Here is a 23,058-nt window from a genome sequence, read left to right as displayed (position 1 = left end):
GGAATAGAGTAGAAGAAACAGAGGTGAGCCCATAGTCATCTGATATTCAACAAAGTTTCCAAAAACAACTTTGGAGAAAAGATAGTCTTATGGTACTGGGATAACTGGATATCCATACGTAAAAGAACAAAACTGGATCCCTCTCTCTCTTACCTTGCACAAAAGTTAAATCAAGGGGCATCAAATTCATAGGAATTAGATTAGAAACTCTGCAACTGCTAGAAGAAAATGTAGGCCCAACACTCCAACATATTAGAACAGGCATAACTTCCTTAATAAGACTCTAAAACTCGAGAAATAAAACCAAAAATCAATAAGTGGGATGGCATCAAATTAAAAAGCATCTGTTCAACAAAGGAAACAAGAGCATGAAGAGAACCTACACAATGGGGGAAGATCTTTGCTACCTGCTCCTTACATAGGGGATTAATATCCATAATATATAAAGAACTCAAAAACCTTAATACCAAAGAAACAAATAACCTATCTAATAAATGGGTAAAAGAACTAAAGAGACACCTCTCAAAAGAAGAAATACAAATAGCCAAGAAATATATGAAAAAGTGTTCAACATCTCTAGCAATTGGGAAAATGTAAATAAAACTACACTGAGATTTCATCTCACTCCAGTCAGAATGGCAATTATCAAGAGTACAAATAAATGTTGGCTGAGATGCAGGGAAAAAAAGGTACACTTATACATTTTTGGTGGAAATGCAAATTAGTACAACCACTCTGGAAAGCAGTGTGGAGATTCTTCAAACAATTTAGGAATGGAACCACCATATGACCAGCTACCTTGCCCCTTTGTATACATCTAAAAGATCTAAAATCAACATATATATGGTGCAGTCACATCAATGTTTATAGCAGCACAATTCATAGTAGCAAGCTAGGTGCCTGTCAACAGACAAATGGATAAAAAAAATGCACATGTACACGAAGGAGTTTTACTGAGCCATAAAGGAGAATGAAATTATTGCATTTGCTTATAAATGGAACTGGAGAATACCATGCTAAGTGAAATAAGTCAGACTCAGAAAGTCAGGGCTTGAATGTTTTCTGTCATATGCAGAAGTTAGGCCAAAATTAAGGAAAATAGAAAAGTGGAGGAGATCCCCTGAAAATAGAAGAGGGATCAATTGAGGAGAAGAAGAGGACTCAGGGCGAGGGAGGAGGGATGGGAAAGGGGAGGAAGGGTGGAATGAATCTGACATAATTTTCCTATATACATATATGAATGTACCATGGTAGATTTTATTTCACCTTTATTTAGTAATTTTTTATATGAATGGCACAATTTTTAAAATAATTTTTTATTTTATTTATTTACTTTTATGTGGTGCTGAGGATGGAACTCAGGGCCTTGCATGTGTGAAGCGAGCGCTCTACTGCAGAGCCATAACCCCAGCCCACAATGCACTAATTTTTAAAACTACAAATAAATAGAATAAAGATCAGTAGAGTAGAGGAAAGGAAACAGGGGGAAGGAGGAGGAGATAGAAAGGGGAAGTACTGGGAATGAAATTGGAGAAAATTATATTCCACGCTTATATAATTATATCAAAATTAACCCCAATGTTATGTATAACTGAAGAATATGGAAACGACAGCCTGAAATGACAACCCCCAAGCAGTGTGTGACCCAGGAGGAGGGAGGGAGGGAGAAGCCAAAACATTGATTCTTCCCCAATAAATTCTTTCCCAGTGACAAAACAAACCCTGGAAAGGAGATAACCATCAATCCAAAAATAGCAGTCCCTGGGAAGAGGACAAGTATTGATCCTCTCCCAAGTAAATTCTCTCCTAATGGCAGTGAAACTACACATTAATCCTGTCCCTGTGACAAAACAATGACTCCTGGAGGAAAAGATAAGCATTTGAACACTGTAAAAACATTGCTTAGTGGGACTGGGGCTGTGGCTCAGTCGTAGAGTCCTTGCCTAGCATATGTGAGGCACTGGATTTCTATCCACAGCACCACATAAAAATAAACAAATAAAATAAAGTGTCCATCTACAACTAAAAATATATTTTTTTAAAAAACAAAAAACCAAAAACCCACTACCCAGTAAAAACAGTGCCCAGCAAAATCAAGTCCCAAAAGTTAGCAACCTTTTGCCCATGTCCTGTTAAGTCACCTCCCAATGTAACCTGTATAAACCCATACTTTTCCTGGGGGCCATTTTCTAAAAATCTGAGCCCCACCGATGCCTGACTGATTGACTCTGCTGCTGAGTAAAAGGCATAGCTGATCCATGAAGTCTGTTCCCATCTTAATTATTTGTGCTTTCATTATGGTGCTGAAACTGTTTTGGTTATTTTTGCTTACAATAACTATAACAAACTAATTTACAAAAGGGAGGCTGAGGATATAGGAATGTAGCTCAGTAGTACAGCTCCTCTTGGTTCAATCTCTTCTCCACACAAAAGTAATGCATAAAGTGATTCAATGCATGGGAAGTCCAGATAGGGTTGAGTGGGATACTGGGGGTTGGCATGAAAAAATTGTGGATTAAGTTTTTGGAAATTTGGTTGTTATTGGTGGCAACCAAATTGAGGTATGATACAGGGGAATGGTGGAAAGCAGGGACAATCAGATTGACAGAGGCAAGGAAGGTCAGGAATTGGCCAGAGAACTGAATGATCTACATGGATATTGAAGACATTAAAAATAATGAAATGAGGGCTGAGGATGTGGCTCAGTAGCCGAGGGCTCCTGAGTTCAATCCCTGGTATCCCCTGCCCCGCCTCCCACCAAAAAAAAAAAAAAAAAGAAGAAGAAGAAAAAGAAAGAAAAAAGAAAAGAAATGAGAGACTGAGAGACTGGGGATATAGCTCTTTGGTAGAGTATTTGTTTGGTATGAGTGTGACCCTAGGTTCAATCCCCAGCATCACACACACACACACACACAAAAAAAAAAAAAAAAAAAAAAGTGTGGAGTTAGAAGACAGTGAGTCATGAGCCAGGTGCCAATATTTTTTTTTCTTTTCTTTTTGTAGTACTAGGGATTGTGAAGCAGCAACCCCTTCTTAAGATGTTTTTTTTCTTTTTATCTCTGTTAATAACTGCAACCTCCTAGTTACCGCTTCTGTAATCATGCTTGCTCAGCAGCTGTGGCAGGAACCAGAGCTGCCTGGAAAGAGAGAAAAAGGGATCAAGGCTACTTGTGTGAGATAGTCTTGAGACCGGAAAGTGTGTACTATATAAAAGATACTGAGAGGAAAAAAAAAAATACTGAGAACAGCCAAGCGTGGTGGTGCATGCCTATAATCCCAGTGGCTTGGGAGGCTGAGGAAGGAGGATCATGAATTCCAAGCTAGCCTCAGCAATTTAGTGAGGCCCTAAGCAAATTAGTGAGACCCTGTCTCTATATAAAATATTAAAAAGAGCTGGGGATGTGGTTCAGGGGTTAAGTGTCCCTGAGTTCAATCCCTGGTACTTAATACTGAGAACAGAAGCCTGTGCTAAGCCTTTGGAAAAGGCTCCTCTGAGCCTGCATGGGTACAGAATAAACCTTGCTCTCTACATTTCCAAGCACTGAGTGTCTCTTTCCAGTGCCATGATTTCCTGTATTTTCCATAATAATTGAACCCAGGGCCTCATTCATTCTACACAAGCACTGTACCGTGGAATTACAACCTTAGCCCTTTTTATTTATATTGAGACAGAATCTCCTTAAGTTGCCCATGCTCTCCTCAAACTTGAGATCCTCCTGCCTCAGCCTTCTGAGTAGCTAATAGTTAATATTTTCCTTAAGGTTAAGGAAAATATTAAAGATCCTCCCTGTCCATGTGCCTGCTGTGACTTTGTGCATCCTTGATGGAACATCTATAGAATACTGAATTATTGGTGGGACTGGCTTACTCATGACAACTCAGAGATATTCACTTATATCAAGGCTAAATTCCCTCCCTTCAGGGATCTCTCCAGTCCTTGGGGGTTGAAGTGTCCTTGAGGAGATCACTAGCTTATGTAGGTTGTTAGAATAGAGGTTTCTTTGTTCTAGTTGTATTTAAAGAGCCCCACTGGGAATAAGACTTTGGAGTCTCAGCAGTAGAGAGGATGCTCTGCCTGAGAAGTTCTCATTTGGGACCTTGAAAAGTTGCTCTGTGACTCCCCAACTAATTGACCTCAGGTGTTTCCCCTGATCTGGTGATGTATTTTCTTCTCTTTCTCTCTCATCTTTGCTTTTGCTTTCATATTATTGATAAAACAAATGCTATCTAATATCAAGAGAGTGTTTTTATTATCTATCAGATCCGACCTGCCAAATTCAACAGCTGCATGCATGCAGAACATTACTGGATTGATTACAGGATCCACACTCAATATGTGCCAAATTCTCAATGAGTGAATGGGAATGCTGACCCAGAATCTAGTCATGGGGGAATCAGAACACCCAAGTAGATGTGAAAGGGGGTCAGACTCTCTCCTGGAGGATGGAATCTGTCAGTAGGGGTACAAGAGTAAAGAGCCTGGGGCTGGGGATGTGGCTCAAGCGGTAGCGCGCTCGCCTGGCATGCGTGCGGCCCAGGTTCAATCCTCAGCACCACATACAAACAAAGATGTTGTGTCTGCCAAAAACTAAAAAATAAAAGTTAAAAATTCTCTTTAAAAAAAAAAAGAGTAAAGGGCCTCATGTGCAGACAGAGTTAAAGTTAGGTGGGAGTAGAATCGAATTGGAATACCATTTTTTATTTCCTCTCCAGGGAGAAGTTTAGGTGAGGTGAAGAGATCTGGGAGAAGTCATGTTTATTCATTTCTCCTTCTGCCTAATTACTTTCAATGCAATTGAATTCTAAGATTAGTAAAACAGATTTTATCAGATGAGGAACTGAAAACCAGAGGTGAACAAGATTTCCTTCCTGCCTTTGAGTAGTTCACAAGATAAGGTAAGGTGTGTTGTATATCAAAAAAACAGGTGGGGCTCAGGTGTGGTGGTGCATGCCTGTAATTCAATTGGCTCAGGAGGCTGAGGCAGGAAAATTGCAACTTTGAGGCGAGGCTCAAAAACTAATGGAGACTCTGTTTCAAAATAAAAATTAATAATGATAAAAAGGGCTGGGATGTGGCTCAGTGGGTAAGCACCCCTGGGTTCAATCCCCAGTACCAAAACCAATCAAACAAAAAAACAATACCACCAAAAACAGGTAGAATGGGAGGGTTTCAGACCTAGAGACTCTTCTCCTAAAGAAAATTGCCTTGACTCAAGCTACATTTTGGCCTCTCCCCTCTTCCTAAGTAGTTCCTGAGATGACTTGAAGCCCGTGATTCTCAACCCTGGCTGCCCTTTGGAGTCATCTGAGGATGTCTTTAAAAGACATCGACTATTACTAACTGCCACCAGGCATGGTGGTGCACTCCTGTAATCCCAGATTGGGAGGCTCAGGGAAGAGGATCATAAGTAGGAGGCCAGCTTCAGCGTGAACAACTTGCCTAGACCCTGGGTCCCATCCCCAGAGATTCTGATTTAATTGGTTTAGTGAGCTTTGGGATTTTTAAATGCTCCCTAGATGATTCTAATGTGAATCTGGCTCTAATAATTGCTCCAAGGAGTTCCTGGGGATCTGTTTAGAAATCCACTTCTTTAAGACAGGAGTGGGGTGGTGCACACTTGTAATCCCAGCAGCTCTGGAGGCTGAGGCGGGAGGATTCTGAGTTCAAAGCCAGCCTCAGCAATTTAGTGAGACACTGGGTCTAAATAAAATATTTAAAAGTCCTGAGGATGTGGCTCAGTGGTTAATTACCCCTGGGAAGGAAAGAGAGAGAGAGAGAGAGAGAGAGAGAGAGAGAGAGAGAGAGAGAGAGACAGAGAGAGAGAGAGAGACCGACCCACTGCTTTAATCCAGCCCAGAGGATTGAGACCTTTTTGCTGGTGGGGTGGGGTGGGATGGGGTGGTAAATTGATCTGGGCCTTGAAGGGCAGGAAAATCTTGACCCCAAGTAGAGAGGCAGATGTGAAAAGGGAAGAACATGATAAGCAAAAGTCTAGAGGTGGTCTGAAACTCATGGCAAGCTGCAGTTTGTTTTATAATAGAGATTGGAGGAGGAGGTCTAAGATTTGAGTACAGCTGGGTAAAGACCTGGGGGTGGGAATGATGAATAATTCATTTTGGTTGCAAATGAGGTTGAACAGAGAAAGTTCAATGATTTTAAGTATGGAAGTAATTGAAGGCTAGACTGAAAATTTATAAATAATTGAATAAACAATCCACAATCATGCAGGGCATATAATTATGACTATGATTATTATTTTGAACTGCTGGGCCTTGGGCACCCAAGGTAAGTACTCTACCACTGAATTACACCCTCTCCCTTCCCCCACTTTTTTGAGGTGAGATCTTGCTATGTTGCCTAGGCTGGTTTCAAACTCCCAGGTTCAAGACATCCTCCTGCCTCCTGAGTAGCTGAGACTACAGGCATATGCCACTGTGCTAGCTTTTCAAAAGACTGTTGAGCAATGCAGTTATATCTTTTTCTTTTTTTTTTAAATGCAGTTATATCTAATAGCAGAGTTGAGAGAGACTTGAAGTAGAGAGACACGTAGGAAGTAGGAAGAGATGCTGGGGAGCTGTTGCGATGATCCTAGATGAGGTAATGTTTCTGGCAAGGACTGGGGAAAAGTGGACTCAAAATATATTGTGGCTGTAGAATTTACTCAACTTGACAACACACCAAAAGTAAGGCAGGAGAATGATGAAGGCAGTAAGTTTTCAGGCAAGGAAGGGTGACTGACAAGATGATGCTATTAAAGGAGATGGGGGTTTTGGTGGCATTTCATCAACTTGGTTTGGAACATGTTGAGTTTAGATAACCAGCAGCATGGTCCATGTGACTATGTTCCTCAGACATTGGAGGAATGTCTGTTTGTACAGGACAGGTTGGAGCAGCATTTGGTTTGAGATGATGGCTAGAATTGGAATCTCTGGGGTGAGGAGCTTGGGGGAATAGCATGTGTTTAGCTTAAAGCCCTGGGTTCAATCCTCAGCACCAAAAAAAAACACACACCAACAATATTGATGGGATGAACTTTTTTAAAAATTATTTACTTTTAATTTTTGGCGGACACAACATCTTTGTATGTGGTGCTGAGGATCGAACCTGGGCCGCACACATGCCAGGCAAGTGCGCTACCGATTGAGCCACATCCCCAGCCTGGGATGAACTTTTAAGGGAAAGTCCCAGAGAAGAAAAAAATCCACATGGTCACTTAGGTAATGGAGGAGAAAAAGCAAGAAGAAACCTGGGCACTGTGATACATGCCTGTAATCCAGGTTACTTGGGAGGCTAAGGCAGGAGTATCATTAAATTTAAGGCCAGCTGGGTGCAATGGAGCACACCTGTAATTCCAGTAGCTCAGGAGGCTGAGGCAGGAGGATCACAAATTTGAGGCCAGCCTCAGCAATTTAGGGAGATCCTAACAAACTCAGTGAGATCAAGTCTGAAAAATAAAAAATAAGAAAGGCTGAAGATGTTACTCAGCATGAAGCACCTCTGGTCCAATAAGAAGAAGAAGAAAAGAAAGAAGAAGAAGAAGAAGAAGAGGAAGAGGAGGAGGAGGAGGAGGAGGAGGAGGAGGAGGAGGAGGAAAAGAGGTATGAGAGGGTACAGAGAGGCAGATTCTGTGAAAATGCCATTGATTTTGGTCCAGGTAAACTCTGGTCTTTGGATGCCATGTGAGAGAGAAGTTTTGGTAGATCAGGGAGTGAAAGAATATTTTGAGGAGTCAAGACATAGTATGAAATAAAGATGACACAGACACATCTCTGATAGCAATACTCCTCTGTTCAAGAAAAACAGAAGATTAGAGGATGAAGAAATGGAAATTGAAAACATGGACTCCTTTTTGAGGAAGTTTGGTAAGGAAGGCGCATTAACCCAGACATGATGGTCCACAGCAACTTGGAAGGCCAAGGCAGGAAGATCACAAGTTTAAAGGCAGTCTGGGCAACTTAGATCCTGTCTCAAATAAGATTTTAAAATAGTTTCAGGATGTAGCTCAGAGGAGCCCTGATTCGATTCCCAGTGCCAGGGGAAAAAAACAAAGACAAAAACAAAACAACAACAACAAAATACAAAAAAGGAAGACATATTAAACCTGAACTATCCCAAGGAGAACTCATGATATCCATGCCCCATCTCCTCCTCCTTCCATGTCTCTGATCTCAGTGCATGGCTTTCCTTACAGATTGTAAGTTCCATGAAGTCAGGGCTGCACCTGCTGTAGAGACAGGTGTCTCACCAGCATGCTGTATGGTGTCTGCATGTTTCATGGATGCAGACTTAGGGTAGGACCTGTCCTCAGATGTACAATGAAAGACACCAAACCCATTCCTTGTAGTACTCCTGTCTCCCCTGCATCCCAACACAGAGGCCTCCTGGTTAACTTCAGGAAAGCAGAAGGTAATTCTCCTCCAGACTATTAACCTCCTCTCTGGGGCTTCCAAAGCTCTCTGCATTCTTTCTTTCCCCTGTCCCCTCAGGTGGGGCTCTAATCCAAGTTGTTTGCCACACTTCAGCACACAGGAACAATTATGGGCAGGTAACATCTCCTCCTTGCCCCTGTTACCTACCCTATCCTCAACTAACTTCCTCACCATGGTCTGCCACCTTCCTTACTCCTGCCTTCTTGGAGTTCTGTCTGAGGCTAGATCTCTGCGTCTCCTTGTAAATCTTTCCTCTCAGAAGCCCTAAACCCAACCTAGTAAGGAGTGGAAATGGGGCCTTGGGGAAAGCAAGACCCATTGAGAAGAGAATGGCATCCGTTATCTTCCCTGGTGGATACCCAAGGACCTATTCTCTGTTCCTTATATAGGTCTGTCTCCTCTCACTTGTCTTTGTCAGTCCGCCCCGCCGCCCCGCCCCAAAGAGATGGAGAGACGTGAAGAGGGAAACCAAAAGGGCAAAATCTTCGTGGTGCCAGAGTCTTTGGAATTGCGGGTGATAAATCCAGTAAGTCTCTTTAATATCGTCTTTCAGTTCACACACACGCACACACAGATCAGAACAAGGCAAGGACTGCCAACGGGAACAGGGAGAGGGGCCGGAGTCCTCCCAGGATTGGGAGGTTCTTATCCTGGGATTCCCTTCAGCCCAAGATGAGTGGAATGGAGTATTTACAGAGAATGGGTGCTTTTCTTCTGGGTGAAGGGTCCTAAACCAGAAATCTCCCAAATCACATTCCAAAAATCACTAAAGGAGAGTTCTGGAATTTGGGGGAAAATATGAAGAGAATCAAGTGGAGGAGAACGAAACTGTACTGGCAAAAATTGGGAAAGAGCGTGGGGGCGTGGCTATCCCGGGTCGCAGCCCTCTGGCCAGAAAAAGGGGAAGAGTCTGTTTGTCAGTGGGCTAGGCCTAAAGCCACAAACCCAATCACCTGACTGAATCGCCCCGTAGAGACGGAAAAGAAGGCGGAGCCTGCCGACCTGAAGGCGGGGTTTTGTCAGAGCTGGGGTGGAGCCTATAAAGGAGGTGGGACTTCGGAGACAAGATTCCAGGCTGGGGAGCACAGGGAGCACGGCTGGGGGCGCTGCACTTTGATGGGATGGGGTATTGGAGCCCGATTTGTAGCAGGGATCCCGGGAAGCAGCGTCCCTGGGGTTGTGGGTTTTGAAGGGGTTCCTGAGGAACTGGATTAGGAGCGTGCTCGCAAGGCCAGAGATTCCGTGGAGGCGGAGTTTAGGATGTTTGGAAGTCCGGCTGCCCCAGAGGCGGGTGTGCGGGACGCCTATTGGGTCCGCAGCTTGACTGCAGAACGAGTCTGGGAGGTTGAGGGGCGCAGAGTGGGGCTGGGCAGAGGGAGATTTTAGGGATCCCAGTAGTTTTCGTGGTGCTGTGCGGCAATGATGATGACTACGGTGAGGATAGTACAGAGCACCATGGCTGCGATGCCCACCGCCAGGGAGATGAAGGAGAAGTTCCGAGCCTCGCGTGAAGCGATCTCCGCAGACACCATGTCTCCGCGGGCCAAGGCCGTGCGCACCTGCGGGGGAGGGGTGGAGGACCGCGGTCAGAGTGCCGCTGTTCTCTAGCATGCCCCAGCCTTCCTTTAAGATGGTCCCCTTAAGGCCCAACATTCCCAGTACTAAGAATAACGGCGTAAACCTAACCCCGGCTCCCCACACCTGCACTGCCTTGAAGATGGCGATGATGCCCGTAGGCCAGAAGCAGCAGATGGTGGTCAGCACTGCAATGGGCATATAGTCGTGTGGCGGGCGCCTCGGCTCCAGCAGGGCCAGCCCTGGGCCTTGGGGCGGCGGGGGGAGAGTGGAGGTCACTCCAGTTCCCCCTGGGGTTCCGCCTGCATAAGGCTGCAAAAGGAAAATTGGAGGAGGGATGTTGCTCCGACCTTGTTACAACCCACCAGCGTCCCGCCTCTGGCAAGTTGGTTTTAGTAGCACAATTCTTATCCGTTGCTTCTCAAAGAAACTGATTAACCACTGCCCTTGTAGGACACCCATAAATTTCGCCTAGGTTCCTCTCCTCCATTCATTGCATCATTTTGGATATCTCCGCATTCTTCCACTAGCTACGGACCATAGGCATTGTCCTGGCCTCACTTGGGACCTGTTCCTTCCCTCCAGACACCTCCCTGACCTCCCCTCCCTCATGCCCTTTGGTTTCCAGGTTCCATTTCTTTCCTTCTTTCAGACTTCCTTTTGATCTCTAGGTTCCCCCACTCAGGTCCCGACCTCTGACCCCAAAGGACCCCCAGGTCCTTCACCTCCAAGCCTTTTCTTAGCCCCTTCTCTCTCTCTGGGACGTGTCCCCAGAAACACAACCTGGTTTTCTGGTTCTATTTCTCTATTACCTCGGTTCCCGGTGTGCCCCCAATTTCAAGTGCTGTTCCACTGTGCCTCCCTCTTCCCAGGCCCCAGTCAGCTCCCTCACTCACCGTGCCCACCGGATAGACCGGCACGTAAGCAGTACAGGGCTGCAGCTGCAGTGGGTAGCCGGGCGCTACGTAGCCCCCCAGCGGCAAAGTGCCCACCGCCCCCGCGTGCGTGGGCACCACGAAGCCAGGAGCCTGAGCAGTCGGTGCAGGCGCCGGCGGGGGTGGGGCAGCGGCGGCGGGCGGCGGCGGGGGAAGTGGGCCCTCGAAGCGAGTCTCCTGCAGGTAAGGGTCGGGTGGCATGCGGGGCAAGGTAGCGCAGCCGGGTGGGGGAGCCCCGGCGGCCGGACCAGGCGGGGCGTGATGGGGGGGCCGGGGTAATGTGGCTGAGGACGAGGGACCGCGTTGAGCTGTGGCCGAGGAAGAGGTCAGGCCGCCTGCGCCTAAGCGCGGGAGGGTGGCGGTGCCAGACTGGTGGTAGTGGTGGTGATGGTGATGGTGCGAGGAGGGGGCTGCCTGTGGGGGCGGGGCGGGAGGTTCGGCAGGGGGCTGGGGAGCATTGTATGGAGGTGGAGAAGTGTGTGGAACTGAGTCCGGGAGGCCTAGGGGCAGTAAGCCAAGGAAAGGGTAAGTGGAGAGAGAAGACAGCAATAAGATCAGAAGGAGACAGTCAGAGATGGAGATAGGTAATGGGAGAGGAGGAGGGAGGTGATAAGAAGTCATCTCTCATTTGGGGGTCAGGAGAGGGGTTGTATCTAGGCCATCTGCCTCCCCCCCTTCAATCTAGTTTTGAGGTCACAACTGTCCCCTCCTCCTCTTCTTTTTAAGCAATACGCACTCAGCTTTCACCCACAGACACAATCTTACTTTTAAGCTATGGCTGCCTTTGGACAGGCCTACCTGAGCTAGTCCTATGTGTGCACATGTGTAAACATGCATTACTGTGTTCACATGTGCTTACTTCAGTAGTTGTATACACATATGTGGGATGACATGTTCCACTCTGCCCTGGCCTCTCTGGGAACCTCAGGGCCATTTTTTAGTGCCCATAAAGAAGAGTCTTTTGAATTTGACTCCCTTGATAACCCCAATTTGATCATGTCTCCATATTTGCCAAATGGATATATCTATGCCAGTGAGCCACTGACTTTCCATCTGTCACTTCAAGTGATGCTATCCCTGCAGTACCTGGCTGATGCTAAGCTTCTGTTTACCTCCCTTAACCTCTCAACCTGCCCTCCTACCCATGTTGTTGGCAAGAGGCAGAGGCTGAGACTGGAAGGAGGCAAGGAAGAGAAGGGTGGGAGATAGAGGAGGGGGTGGGGGTGTAGAGAGCTGGAGAGAAGGGGAATGGAACCAAAACACTCACTAGGGAGGGCTAAGGAAGGGGGTTAAGGCAAGGGAGGGGGGGATGAGGAGAAGATGGAGGGAGGGGGTTGTTATTGTTGTTTATTTTTTACCTGACTTTTCCGATGTCATGATTGCAGTGTGGCTGGGACAGCGTCCCTGCCCTGGAGTCAGTGGCCCCTGTCTGGCGCTGGAGTCTGGGTCCGGGATGGCGCAGCCAGCGGCAGCAGCACAGAGATGGAGAGATGAAGACTGTGGGGTGGGGCGGAGGGAACGCCGATGGGGGGGGGAGCTTAAAGGGACCGAGGCAAGGGAGGGGGAAGAGCTTCAGACGTCCTCCAACTCGTCTCTGTTCTTGGACCACCTCTCTCCTCCTCTCACCCTGGCATTCAAGCCCCCAATTTAGGCTCCCTTGGAGTTGTCATGGAAACAGGAGGCAAGACCAGGCAAGGAGGGTGGGACTTAGGGAAGGAAGGAGGGAGAAAGAACTCTCTAGAGTCTCCCCCTCCAAGGCTCGCTGTAGTGATTATATTGTGGGAGGAAGCCAGCAGGTGCTCATTGGATTCAGTGTGCCAAGTTCCCTTTACATCTGGTTCACCCAGGCAGGTCTTCTTAGTTTCCCTCAGCTCCCTGCAAGGTGCCAGCATCTTTTCCCAAATCCTTGGCCCTAGTTTCTCTTTAGGAGAGATAATCTTGTGGGTACACAGTCTGAACCTAAGATCCCGGCAGTAAAGTGGGAGTCTCAGGTCTATTATTTGAGGATAGCTCCTCTGGCTGGAGGAAGAGAGATGGGAGTAGGGGGATGCATAGCTACCTTCTTCCAGGGTTAAGGAGCTGAAATGGTTTGGGAGCAGGAAGGGGTGACTTAACTGCTCATTTCTGGCAGGTCGGTTTGGAAATGTATGCTTGTTGGTGGTGTGTTTGGACTTCTAAGGCAAGTTAGCGGTCAGCTACACCCCCCCCCACACACACACACATACACACCCGCCAGGAGGAAACTCCACCTCCGGGGTCGACCTAAAGCATTGCGATTATTGCTCTTTTTATTGCTCTTTGCATCTTGGAAGCGAGTGGGTGGGGAGGAGGGATAACCAAAGGCAGTCTATGGAGATTTACACCAGTTGGGCTTGTTGCAGAAGCATGGCCAGAAAAATCATTGTGTCCCCCCCCCCCTTAAGATTAATTAAATTCCCAGCCTCCATCTGAGGCAGTCATTTTCGGGCTGTGTACCTCCCGGTCCCTGTCCAAGAGGAGATCAGTAAAGAAGGCCTCGCCCCAGTCCCATGCCCCAGATTTAGATCATAGCCTTACCTGGTACTTCTGGTTTTTCAGGTGTTTGCGGGAGCCCCTAATGCCTTGCTCCCGAATACCTTTCTCCCACCTCGTCCTTCACTCTTCACGCTTCTGAGCGTACATTGGTTTTATTGGGAGAAACAAATTTAGACCCAGTAGAGACCTTGTGAAATAGGGAGAAGCTCAGACAGCTGACGAACCTTTTCTCAAGGGAATCGCTTTAATTAAGTAAACACTCAAACAAATAAGGGCCCTAACCCAGGCTTTAGGGCATCGGGTTGGGGTCACTAATAGGTTGAGAGGTGCAGGCGCCTGGAGCTCGGAAGTCTGGATTGGGTGGTAGGGTCTGCGTCGGGAACTGCCTACAGAGTTCGGAGGGCCGGATTGTGGGGTCGCTCAAGTTCAACGACCAGGCAGCAGCATCTTCCAGGGGTGGTGAGTCAGCGCAGCCCCAGGGCCCTCCGCCCCTTAAGGGTGGGTTGTTCCTTGGGAGGGAAGTAGATAGAGTAGGGCGGGAGAAACTGGGCCAGGCTGCACTTAGCTCGAGGGGCCTTGAGGACTCTCCGCGTCTCTGGAGACAAGGGTACTACACGCACTTCAGGATGAAGAGTTGTAAGACGCTGACATGGGGCGGCGGGGGCGGGCGGGCGTCTAGGGGAGCGCATCGGCTGTCATCAGCCGGTCACTCCATCTGGCCACTCACCCAGCGTACCGCAAAATACTTTTTCCCAGTCCGTCCCCCACCGCCCCATGGGGACCAAGAACTTCGTGTTCGGCTGCGAAGCCAAACGCGTGGATTGGGAAACCGAGCGAATCAAGGCAGGGCAAGTCGAACCCTTGGGTCGCTGGGAGCAGCCGGGCCTGGAGTGGCCTTCTTTCGATTCCCAGGATACATTTGCTGCTGCTGCTTCTCCCCACTGGTCTAAATGGGTTGCTCCGCCTATTTCCTCCCCACCTTCCAGAGTGCATTGGAACGTTCCATTGCCTCTCCGGTCCCCTGCCTCTGTTGCAGGGGACGCTCGCACGGTTGCCAGGGAAAGCCCGGACGTGACGGCTTTGCGCGACCCCGAGCAGCCCTCCCCCCTCCCACCCGTCATCCCCCTGGCGCTTTCTTCTCTCACGCTTTCCCTCCCCCTTGGGTTCCAGACTAGGGAGAAGTAAACATCTGGCTGAGTGAGACCTACAGACCAGGCCAGGTGGGAGTTTGCATTCTTCAGGGGGCCAACGCTGCTGTTCAGGGTCCTGTGGAACGCTGGGTTGTGCCTGGTGGTGGGGTTGCATAAAGAAGATCCTGGGCCTAGGGACCAAGTCCCTGAGCGCGGAGTTGGGGGCGGGACTTCTGGTGAGCGTTGGTGCGTCAACGCGGTGGGGGTGTGTGTTTGTCGGGGGAGAACTGGAGTAAGTTCAAAGTAGGCTAAAGGACCTGGTGTGGGAGCAGGAGGGGGAGGCTTGATGGCTGGGCATCTGTTCCGAAGGTAATGGGTGTTGTCATCTACCTCATGGGCCCTCATTCTACCTTCTTAGGCGGGAGCATGCTGGGGCTCTGGGGGCAAAGGTTCCCCTCGGTGTGGGTCCTGCTCCTGTTGCCATTCCTGCAGCTGCTGCTGCCTGCAGTCCCCGCGTCCCACAGCGCTTCCTACAAGCCGGTCATCGTGGTGCACGGGCTCTTTGACAGCTCATACAGCTTCCGCCACCTGCTGGAATACATCAATGAGGTCTGTCCGGGGACACCCAGTGGAGGACATTGGCAGAGTTTGCCTTGACTGGGGAGGAAGTGGGTAGCTGAAAGCCACCCCCCACCCCCACGTCTCCTGCCTGCCAGTTCCTGCCATCCTGGCATGGTGATAATGGGGGGACGGGAATCCCTGGTTCTAGCAAGCACAATAGACATGTGGATGTGGCCAGGGATAGGTATGTGGGGGCTTCATAGTCCATCCCCAGTGGTTGTATTGTCCTTTCCCACAGACACATCCTGGGACTGTGGTGACAGTGCTCGATCTCTTCGATGGCAGAGAGAGTTTACGGCCTTTGTGGGAACAGGTACAAGGATTCCGAGAAGCTGTGGTTCCCATCATGGCAAAGGCTCCTGAAGGGGTACATCTCATCTGCTACTCCCAGGGTAGGCAATTACCCATTCCCAACTCCTGATCAGTGTCTGAGGGATACTTCTTAGTGTCCTCAGCACTACATTGCTGAACCACATTGCCCTAGCCTGAGCCCTTCTTTTCTGACTTAACTCAGCACCTGGGTCTTCTCTCTCTGTGTCCTAGATGGGAGGGAGGCTCCCTGCATTGCTGCCCTTACTTTGTCCATTACCCCTGATTCTTGGATTTCATGATTAATAGGGGCAGTTGAAAGTATCCTGGAGTTAAGAGTCGGGAAGCCTTGATTATAATTCTGTCACTTACATGACACATGACCTTTTGGCCCAGGGTGTGTCTGTTCTATGAGTCTCAATCTCCTTTATGTTCAGTATGGTGGTGATGGTGGGGTGTGGGGCAAAAGACAAGAGCTGTTGACCTTGTTATCCTTCATTTCCTGCCCAATATTGGTGTTCTGCCTATAGGGGGTCTGGTGTGCCGGGCACTGCTCTCTGTCATGGATGACCACAATGTGGATTCTTTCATCTCACTCTCATCTCCACAGATGGGACAGTATGGAGGTGAGTGGGCACTGTGGGCTGCGTAGAAGGTCCCAAGTTTTGGAGGCACAGAGGTTTGTGGTCACTTGGCACTGCCATTCTTTTGCCAGACACAGACTATTTGAAGTGGCTATTTCCCACCTCCATGCGGTCTAACCTCTATCGGATCTGCTATAGCCCTTGGGGTCAGGAATTCTCCATTTGCAACTACTGGCATGGTGAGTGGGGATACTGAATAGGGATACCAATATGGTTATTACCATAACCAATAGCAATGACAAAAATAGTGTAACTTCTGTTCACTGAGCACTTATTATCTGAAGAGGCACTATTCAAAAATGTTTGATGTGGCTGGGTATGTGGCAGCACATACCTATAATCCCAGCAATTTGCAAGAGTGAAGTAGGAGGACTGCAAAATTTGAGGCCAACCTGGAAAACTAGCATGACCCTGTCTCAAAATAAAAAATAAATGGGATGAGAATGTAGCTCAGTGATAGAGTGCCCTGGGGTTAATCCCCAGAACTGGGGGGCGGGGAGGGGAGACCACCACCAAAATATTTCATGTGTGTCACCTTGCCTCAGAGAGTACAAGATACAAAGATCAGCCAGACTTTTCTGTGATGTATGTTGAACAGTACCTGGTTCATAGTAGTGGCTAGATATAAGTGCTTTCTATTGTGTATACAATTATTATATTGCTATCACCCTGAATATGAATGTAGTCACCTGACTGGTTTTCCAGTCTTTGGTCTTGTCTCCCTTCTTTGCTTCTCTGTCTTCCTAACTGTTGTTTCCTCCCAGACCCTCACCATGATGACTTGTACCTCAATGCCAGCAGCTTCTTGGCCTTGATCAATGGAGAAAGAGACCATCCCAACGCCACTGGTAAGATCCCATGTTCCTACCCATCTCTTTAGCTTCTTTGATCCCCTATATCCCTCTATCCAACCTGGCCTGACTCAGGTTGTGGCTAACTCACTCTCTCTTCTTCCCACCCTGCAGCATGGAGGAAAAACTTTCTTCGTGTGGGTCGCCTGGTGCTCATTGGGGGTCCTGATGATGGTGTCATTACTCCCTGGCAGTCCAGGTAATAAGGAATGTGTGAGCTGAACATTGGCTAAAGACACATCCAACCTTCACCAATCTCTATCTCCTATCTAGAACTAGCTTTTCTTCTCACTGTTCAGTTAGTGCCACCCCCTATACCAATCATTCTGTTACCCAAATGTAAAACTTGGGAGTCCTATTCTAACCCCTATGTGTAGTCAGTCACTAAGTCTTGCTAAATTTACTTCCTCTACCACTCACCTCCTTTTGTAGATTTTTTTCCCCCCAGTGGTGAGGATTGAACCCGGACCTTTTCCCTTGCTAAGCAAGTGCTCTACCACTGAGCTATACCCCCAGTTTATTTTTTATTTTTTAAATTTTTTTAGTTGTAGTTGGACACAATTGGACACAGTACCTTTATTTATTTATTTATTTTTATGTGGTGCTGAAGATCGAACCCAGCACCTCATACGTGATGGGCAAGCGCTCTACCGCTAAGCCACAACCCCAGCCACCCCCAGTTCTTGTAAAAAAAAAAAACTTTTAATTTTGAAATAATTATGGATTCACAGCAAGTCCCAAAGATGGTATAGAGAGGTCCTATGTACACTTGACCTAGTTTCCCAATGGTTATATCTTAGGTAAACTAAAGCACAATATCAAAACCAGGAAATAAGCTGGGCATGGTGGTACGCGCCTGTAGTTCCAGCACTCGGGAAGCTGAGGCAGGAGGATCAGCTGAGCCCAGGAGTATGAGACCAGTCTGGGCAACACAGCGAGACCCCATCTCAAACCAACCAACCAACCAACCAGGAAGTTAACATTGGTACAATGTATGTTTGTGGTTCTGTGCCATTTTATTATTTTCTACCAGCACTTTATTTACCAAGACTATTGTAACACCTCCAGCCTCATCTCTCTATGGCACTATGTGATTGTCTCTGTTGTAGGTCATCATGAGTGATCTGAAATGTCACCTGAGTTACCTTACTTAACAAATATTTATTGAATTCTATGTGCCCAGCTGCTATTCTGGGTTCTGGGAATGCAGCAGTAAATAAAAAAGAAATCACTGCTATTATGTAGCTTACATTCTAGTGGGTAGAGGAAGTAAATTAGACTAGACTTATTTAGATAATAAATGTAAGTATATATGTCAGGTGGCAATAAAGGAAGGCAGGAGAGACATCAGAGGATGCTTAGGGCCTGTTTTAATGCTCAAAGAAGGCATAATGGAAGAGTTGCAACTTGAGCAGAGGCAGAAGGAAGTGAGAGAGGGAGTTGTATAACAGAGGAGGAAGAAGACCCAAGCAGCACCTGCAGAGGGCCTGGGGCAGGTGTGAGTAATGAGGCTGATATAGGAAGAGCATGAAGAGCTCATGAGAGGAAGAAAAAGAGGTAGTGAGGACCAGTTGTGTTGAGTTTTTGCAGGTTAAAGTAAGGCCTTACTTCTTTATTCTCTTTTTCTTTTTTTGTATGTGATAAAATATAGATAACAATAGGTTGGGGATACAGTTCAGGGATACAGCACTTGTCTACCATGTGTCAGGACCTGGGTTTGATCACAAGCACCAGAAAAAAAAAAAATAGGTAGTAAAAATTACCATTTTAGTCCAGGCAGTACATACCTTAATCCCAGTGACTCAGGAGGCTAAGGTAGGAGGATCACAAGTTTGAAGCCAACCTTGACAATTTAGTCTCAAAATAAAAAGGGCTGAGGGGCTGGGGATGTGGCTCAAGCGGTAGCGCGCTCGCCTGGCATGCATGCAGCCAGGGTTCGATCCTCAGCACCACATACAAACAAAGATGTTGTATCCGCCGAAAACTAAAAAATAATATTAAAATTCTCTCTCTCTTAAAAAAATAAATAAATAAATAAAAAGGGCTGGGGGTATGCCTCAGTGATAGAAGGCCCCAGTACCACACACACAAATAAACAGACAGGTGTGGTGGTGCATACTTGTAATCTGAGCTACTTGAGAGACTGAGGCAGAAGGAGTGCTAGTTTGAGACCAGCTTCAGTAACTTAGCAAGACCCTGTCTCAAAATAAAAAATAAAAATGGGCTGAGAATGATGCTCAGTGGTGAAGTGCCCCTGGGTTCAATTCCCAGTACTTTAAAAGAAAAAATCCTATTATTATCTTCTTTTGACATTTAAGGAAACACAGGGCAAAGAGATTAAATAACTTGCCTACATTTATTGTGTTAGTAAGTGCTGTGAGGTCAGGCTATCTGACTTTTTTTTTTTAATTTTTTTTGTTTAGTTGTTGATAGTCCTTTATATATTTTTCGTGGTGCTGAGAATCGAACCCAGTGCCTCACACATGCCAGGCAAGTGCGCTACCACTGAGCCCCAGCCCCGGCTATCTGACTTTTAATCACAATGTTTTACTTCCTCTTGATAAAGGAGGTATTCTTTATAGGACAATGAGGACAAGTAACATACTGAGACATACACATGGGGAGAGTGTGGCAGAACTGGGGTTCAAATTCAGGCCTGTGTGTGTGTCCCTACCACTTCTACTACACCTTCTACAATATAACGCCAGACCCCCAGACCTCCAGCCCAGCTTTCCCATGTGCCCAGCTGTGTCTCTGTGGCTTTGCTCTTGCTGTTTCCTTTATCTGGATACCCTTCCAGGAGCACCACAGGGAAGTTTTGTTGATGCTGTAAAAACTAAAGTAATGGTCTCTTCTCTGATCACACAGTCCACCGAACTTAACATCATTAGCATTTGTGAAGTTATTCACAGTGAGGTTCCACTCAGTGCCCATGACAGTTAAATACTCTTTAATTTAAAAATGTGTAATTAGGGCTGGGGATGTGGCTCAAGCGGTAGCGCGCTCGCCTGATATGCATGCGACCCGGGTTCGATCCTCAGCACCACATACCAACAAAGATGTTGTGTCCGCTGAGAACTGAAAAATAAAAAAAAAATTAAAAATAAAAAAAAAAATTAAAAAAAAATAAAAATGTGTAATTAATCCTGAGAACCACACACACAAAAAACTATTTTAAAAGAAATTTTATTTTGAAATAATTTTACACCTAAGAAAAATAAAGCCAGGCATGGTAATGGCATGGTATCCAACATACCAAGAACATTAAGTCAGGAGGACTGCAAGTTTGAGGCCAATCTGGGCAACTTATTGAGACCTATCTCAAAATTTAAAAAAAGAAGAAAAGAAAAAGGAAAAAGGTGGGCAGGATGTAGCTCAGTGGTAGAGTGGTTGCTTAGCATGTGGAAGGCCCCAAGTTTAATTCCCAGCATGGAAGGAAGGAAGCCAAGTTAGTACAAAGCATTTCTTTTTTTTTTTTTTAATTCTTTTGAGACAGGGTCTTTCTAAATTGCTGAGGCTAGCCTCAGACTTGTGATCCTCCTACCTTAATCTCTTTAGTCACTAGAATTACAGGCCTGTGCCATTGCACCTGGCTTGTATACTCTTCACCTAACTTTCCCAAATGTTAACATTTTACCATGTTTACATTAACATATTTTCTCTGTCCCCTTAAATATATGTATATTTATGCATATATGTTAATATTTAAATATATTCAACATTTATATATATATCAATTTTTTGTGTGAACCCTTTGAGAGCATTCTGTAGACATAATGTCTCTTTACATCTGTATATTTTAGTGTGTCAGGCTGTATTTCCTATAAGCAGGATGTTCTTTTATGTAACCACAGTAGTTTTCAAAAGTGGAAAATTAATAGAGACAGTAATGTAATTTTTTGGGGGGGAGGGGGGTGGTTATTGGGGATTGAACTCAGGTGCTTAACCACTGAACCATATTCCCAGCCCTTTTATATTTTATTTAGAGACAAGGTCTTGCTGAGTTGCTTAGGGCATACTAAGGTTGGCCTCAAACTTACAATCCTCATTCCTCAGCTTCCTGAGTGGCTGAGATTACAAGCATTCACCACCATGCCTGGTTGTCCTCAGACCTTTAAAAAAAAATTAAAAATTTTTATTTTTACATATATAGATGGACACATATCTTAATTTTATTTATTTAGTTTTATGTAGTGATGAGGATTGAATCTAGTGCCTCACATGTGCTAGGTAAGCACTCTACCACTGAGCCACAACCCCAGCCTCATCCTCAAACCTTTTTAAATTTCACTTTTGTTTTACTTTTTGTGGTGCTGTGGATTGACTCCAGGGCTTTGCACAGGCTGAACAAGCACTCTACCACTGAATTATACCCCTGGCCCTCAAATTTTGAGACAGGATCTTGATAAGTTGCTCAAGCTTAACTCAAATTTGCAGTCCTCCTGTCTCAGCCTCCCACGTAGCTGAGATTGCAGGTATGTGCCACCACACCTGGCTCTAATTGTCCTTATAGGGAAAAAAAAATCAATACAAGTTCAAACTCAGGCCTGTTGTCATGTCTCTTTAGTCTCTTTTAATCTGGAATTGTTCCTTAGTCTTTGTCCATGACATTGACAGTTTTGAAGTGTATTGACCAGTTGTTTTGTGGAATGTCCTTCAGTTTGGGTTTGTTGGATATTTCCTCATGATGATATTTAGGTTATACATTTCTAGTGAGAATTCTACAGAAATGATGCAGTACCCTCAGGGCATTACTGCATCTGGTATGTGATATCTAATTAAGTTTTTTGAGTGTCCTTCCTGCCGATTGTCTCCCCAGCAGGCTGTAGGTTCCTAAAGGACCCTAGACCACCTTGATTATTTCCAGTTTTTGATATCCACCCTCAATCTCTTTGTAGCTTCTTTGGTTTCTATGATGCCAATGAGACAGTCTTGGAGATGGAGGAACAACTGGTGAGCCCCTTGGGATTACTCCCCTTCTCTTCATCCACTGTCCCACTCATTCTGGAGTCCTTCCTGCCACTGACTCCTGAGCTGAAGGGTTCACCCTATGGGGAGGGGGCCTAGGACACCAACAGTAACTCAATTTTGTCTCTTTTTGTGTCTTTCTTCCATGTTTCCACACCCTTTGGCCTACCTGGAAGGTATATCTGCGGGATTCTTTTGGGTTGAAGACTCTCTTGGCTCGGGGGGCCATAGTGAGGTGTCCAATGGCTGGGATCGTCCACACGGCCTGGCATTCCAACCGCACTCTTTATGAGACTTGCATTGAACCTTGGCTCTCCTGAGGACATCCTCAGATGTCTCCAGAACTCCCCAGCCCAGAGACCAAGTGGTGGCCTTGGAAAGCAGATGTCAGGCTCTGGCATTGGCAATGACCACCTCATTGCTCTCACACTGCCCCCACATCAACCAGGGCTCCCAGAACCCCCATCCTTTGCTCCTCCATGAATGACAAGTCCTGGTCCCCCTACCTCATGTTTTCTAGTTTGGGGGTGGCTCAATGCTCTCCCTTTCTCCCAAGACCGAGGTTGGGAAATGAGAACCAGGTTTTTAACTTGTGGCTGCTCCTGTTGCTGCTGCTGCTCCTCTGTATCTGGCTGTATAGGAGGAGAACCCAGCCCCTGCCCACCACAGGGGTCTCCTTCCAGGCCACTCAGGACATTTTTAGCTTATGTTCTCCCCATGTTCCCTTTTCCTCTGAACTTCCCTGTTGCCAGCCCTCCCTACCCACAAGAGGGACACCCATGAGTGGGGTTCTGAGGCTCCCCTATGGGGACAGTTCCGTTCTTGAAATGTCAGTGTTGGGGACTATCTGTGGCCTGTGAGGCCCATCTCAGGTTTTGGGATCCCCCAGTCCCTAGGATCAGTGTTGGGGTATCCCTGGGAGCCTAATTTCTTTGAGGCCCCAGCCCCTCTTTTAACTACCCTTGTATGAGTATGTCCCCTGTATTTATGGAAATAAAGTTCCATTTCCTCAGAGTGGCTTGGCTTATTTCCAGGTGAAGGGGACCTAGGCTCCTCAAGGAGGGTGGGAATGGAAAGCCTG

General features: G+C 46.6%; 2 protein-coding genes across 6 annotated transcripts; one reads left to right on the top strand and one right to left on the bottom strand.

Moving 5' to 3' along the window:
- Positions 1–8,938: 8,938 nt before the first annotated feature.
- On the bottom strand, positions 8,939–13,635 carry Prrt1 (proline rich transmembrane protein 1). Of its 2 annotated transcripts, none has more exons than XM_005338954.5 (5): positions 13,497–13,635; positions 12,299–12,437; positions 10,902–11,440; positions 10,132–10,317; positions 8,939–9,989 (listed from the first exon to the last, which is right to left on the bottom strand). In XM_005338954.5, exons 2-5 carry the CDS (start codon positions 12,315–12,317, stop codon positions 9,813–9,815), a joined length of 921 nt encoding a protein of 306 aa, XP_005339011.2. In that variant the 5' UTR covers positions 12,318–12,437; positions 13,497–13,635; the 3' UTR covers positions 8,939–9,812. The 2 variants fall into 2 exon arrangements, with proteins under 2 accessions (XP_005339011.2, XP_021591388.2); XM_021735713.3 differs by having other exon boundaries at positions 12,299–12,382; positions 13,497–13,589.
- A 138-nt stretch (positions 13,636–13,773) lies between these two features.
- On the top strand, positions 13,774–22,989 carry Ppt2 (palmitoyl-protein thioesterase 2). Of its 4 annotated transcripts, none has more exons than XM_078020240.1 (10): positions 13,774–13,913; positions 14,625–14,674; positions 15,003–15,193; positions 15,444–15,597; positions 16,045–16,140; positions 16,230–16,337; positions 16,923–17,006; positions 17,124–17,208; positions 21,908–21,962; positions 22,154–22,989. In XM_078020240.1, exons 3-10 carry the CDS (start codon positions 15,011–15,013, stop codon positions 22,295–22,297), a joined length of 909 nt encoding a protein of 302 aa, XP_077876366.1. In that variant the 5' UTR covers positions 13,774–13,913; positions 14,625–14,674; positions 15,003–15,010; the 3' UTR covers positions 22,298–22,989. The 4 variants fall into 4 exon arrangements, with proteins under 4 accessions (XP_077876366.1, XP_077876365.1, XP_077876364.1 ...); XM_078020239.1 differs by lacking the exon at positions 13,774–13,913 and adding an exon at positions 13,985–14,090; XM_078020238.1 differs by lacking the exon at positions 13,774–13,913 and having other exon boundaries at positions 14,121–14,674.
- The last annotated feature ends 69 nt before the right edge of the window (positions 22,990–23,058 follow it).

The sequence above is a fragment of the Ictidomys tridecemlineatus genome, chromosome 8, assembly GCF_052094955.1.
Source record: "Ictidomys tridecemlineatus isolate mIctTri1 chromosome 8, mIctTri1.hap1, whole genome shotgun sequence".
In the NCBI taxonomy this organism is placed as follows: domain Eukaryota; kingdom Metazoa; phylum Chordata; class Mammalia; order Rodentia; family Sciuridae; genus Ictidomys; species Ictidomys tridecemlineatus.
Note: the sequence above shows the minus strand (reverse complement) of the source record. Positions and strands in the feature narration are given on the sequence as shown.

Bases quoted from the DNA above. Each gene is read 5' to 3' on its own strand.
- Prrt1 (XM_005338954.5), bottom strand. The intron at 10,318-10,901 runs GTGAGTGAGGGA...TTCCTTTTGCAG, and splicing joins CGGTCTATCCGGTGGGCACG to CCTTATGCAGGCGGAACCCC. The intron at 9,990-10,131 runs GTGTGGGGAGCC...CCTCCCCCGCAG, and splicing joins CCATCTTCAAGGCAGTGCAG to GTGCGCACGGCCTTGGCCCG.
- Ppt2 (XM_040282422.2), top strand. From the start codon at position 14,957: ATGGGTGTTGTCATCTACCTCATGGGCCCTCATTCTACCTTCTTAGGC. The intron at 15,598-16,044 runs GTAGGCAATTAC...TTCTGCCTATAG, and splicing joins TCTCATCTGCTACTCCCAGG to GGGGTCTGGTGTGCCGGGCA. The intron at 16,141-16,229 runs GTGAGTGGGCAC...TTCTTTTGCCAG, and splicing joins ACAGATGGGACAGTATGGAG to ACACAGACTATTTGAAGTGG.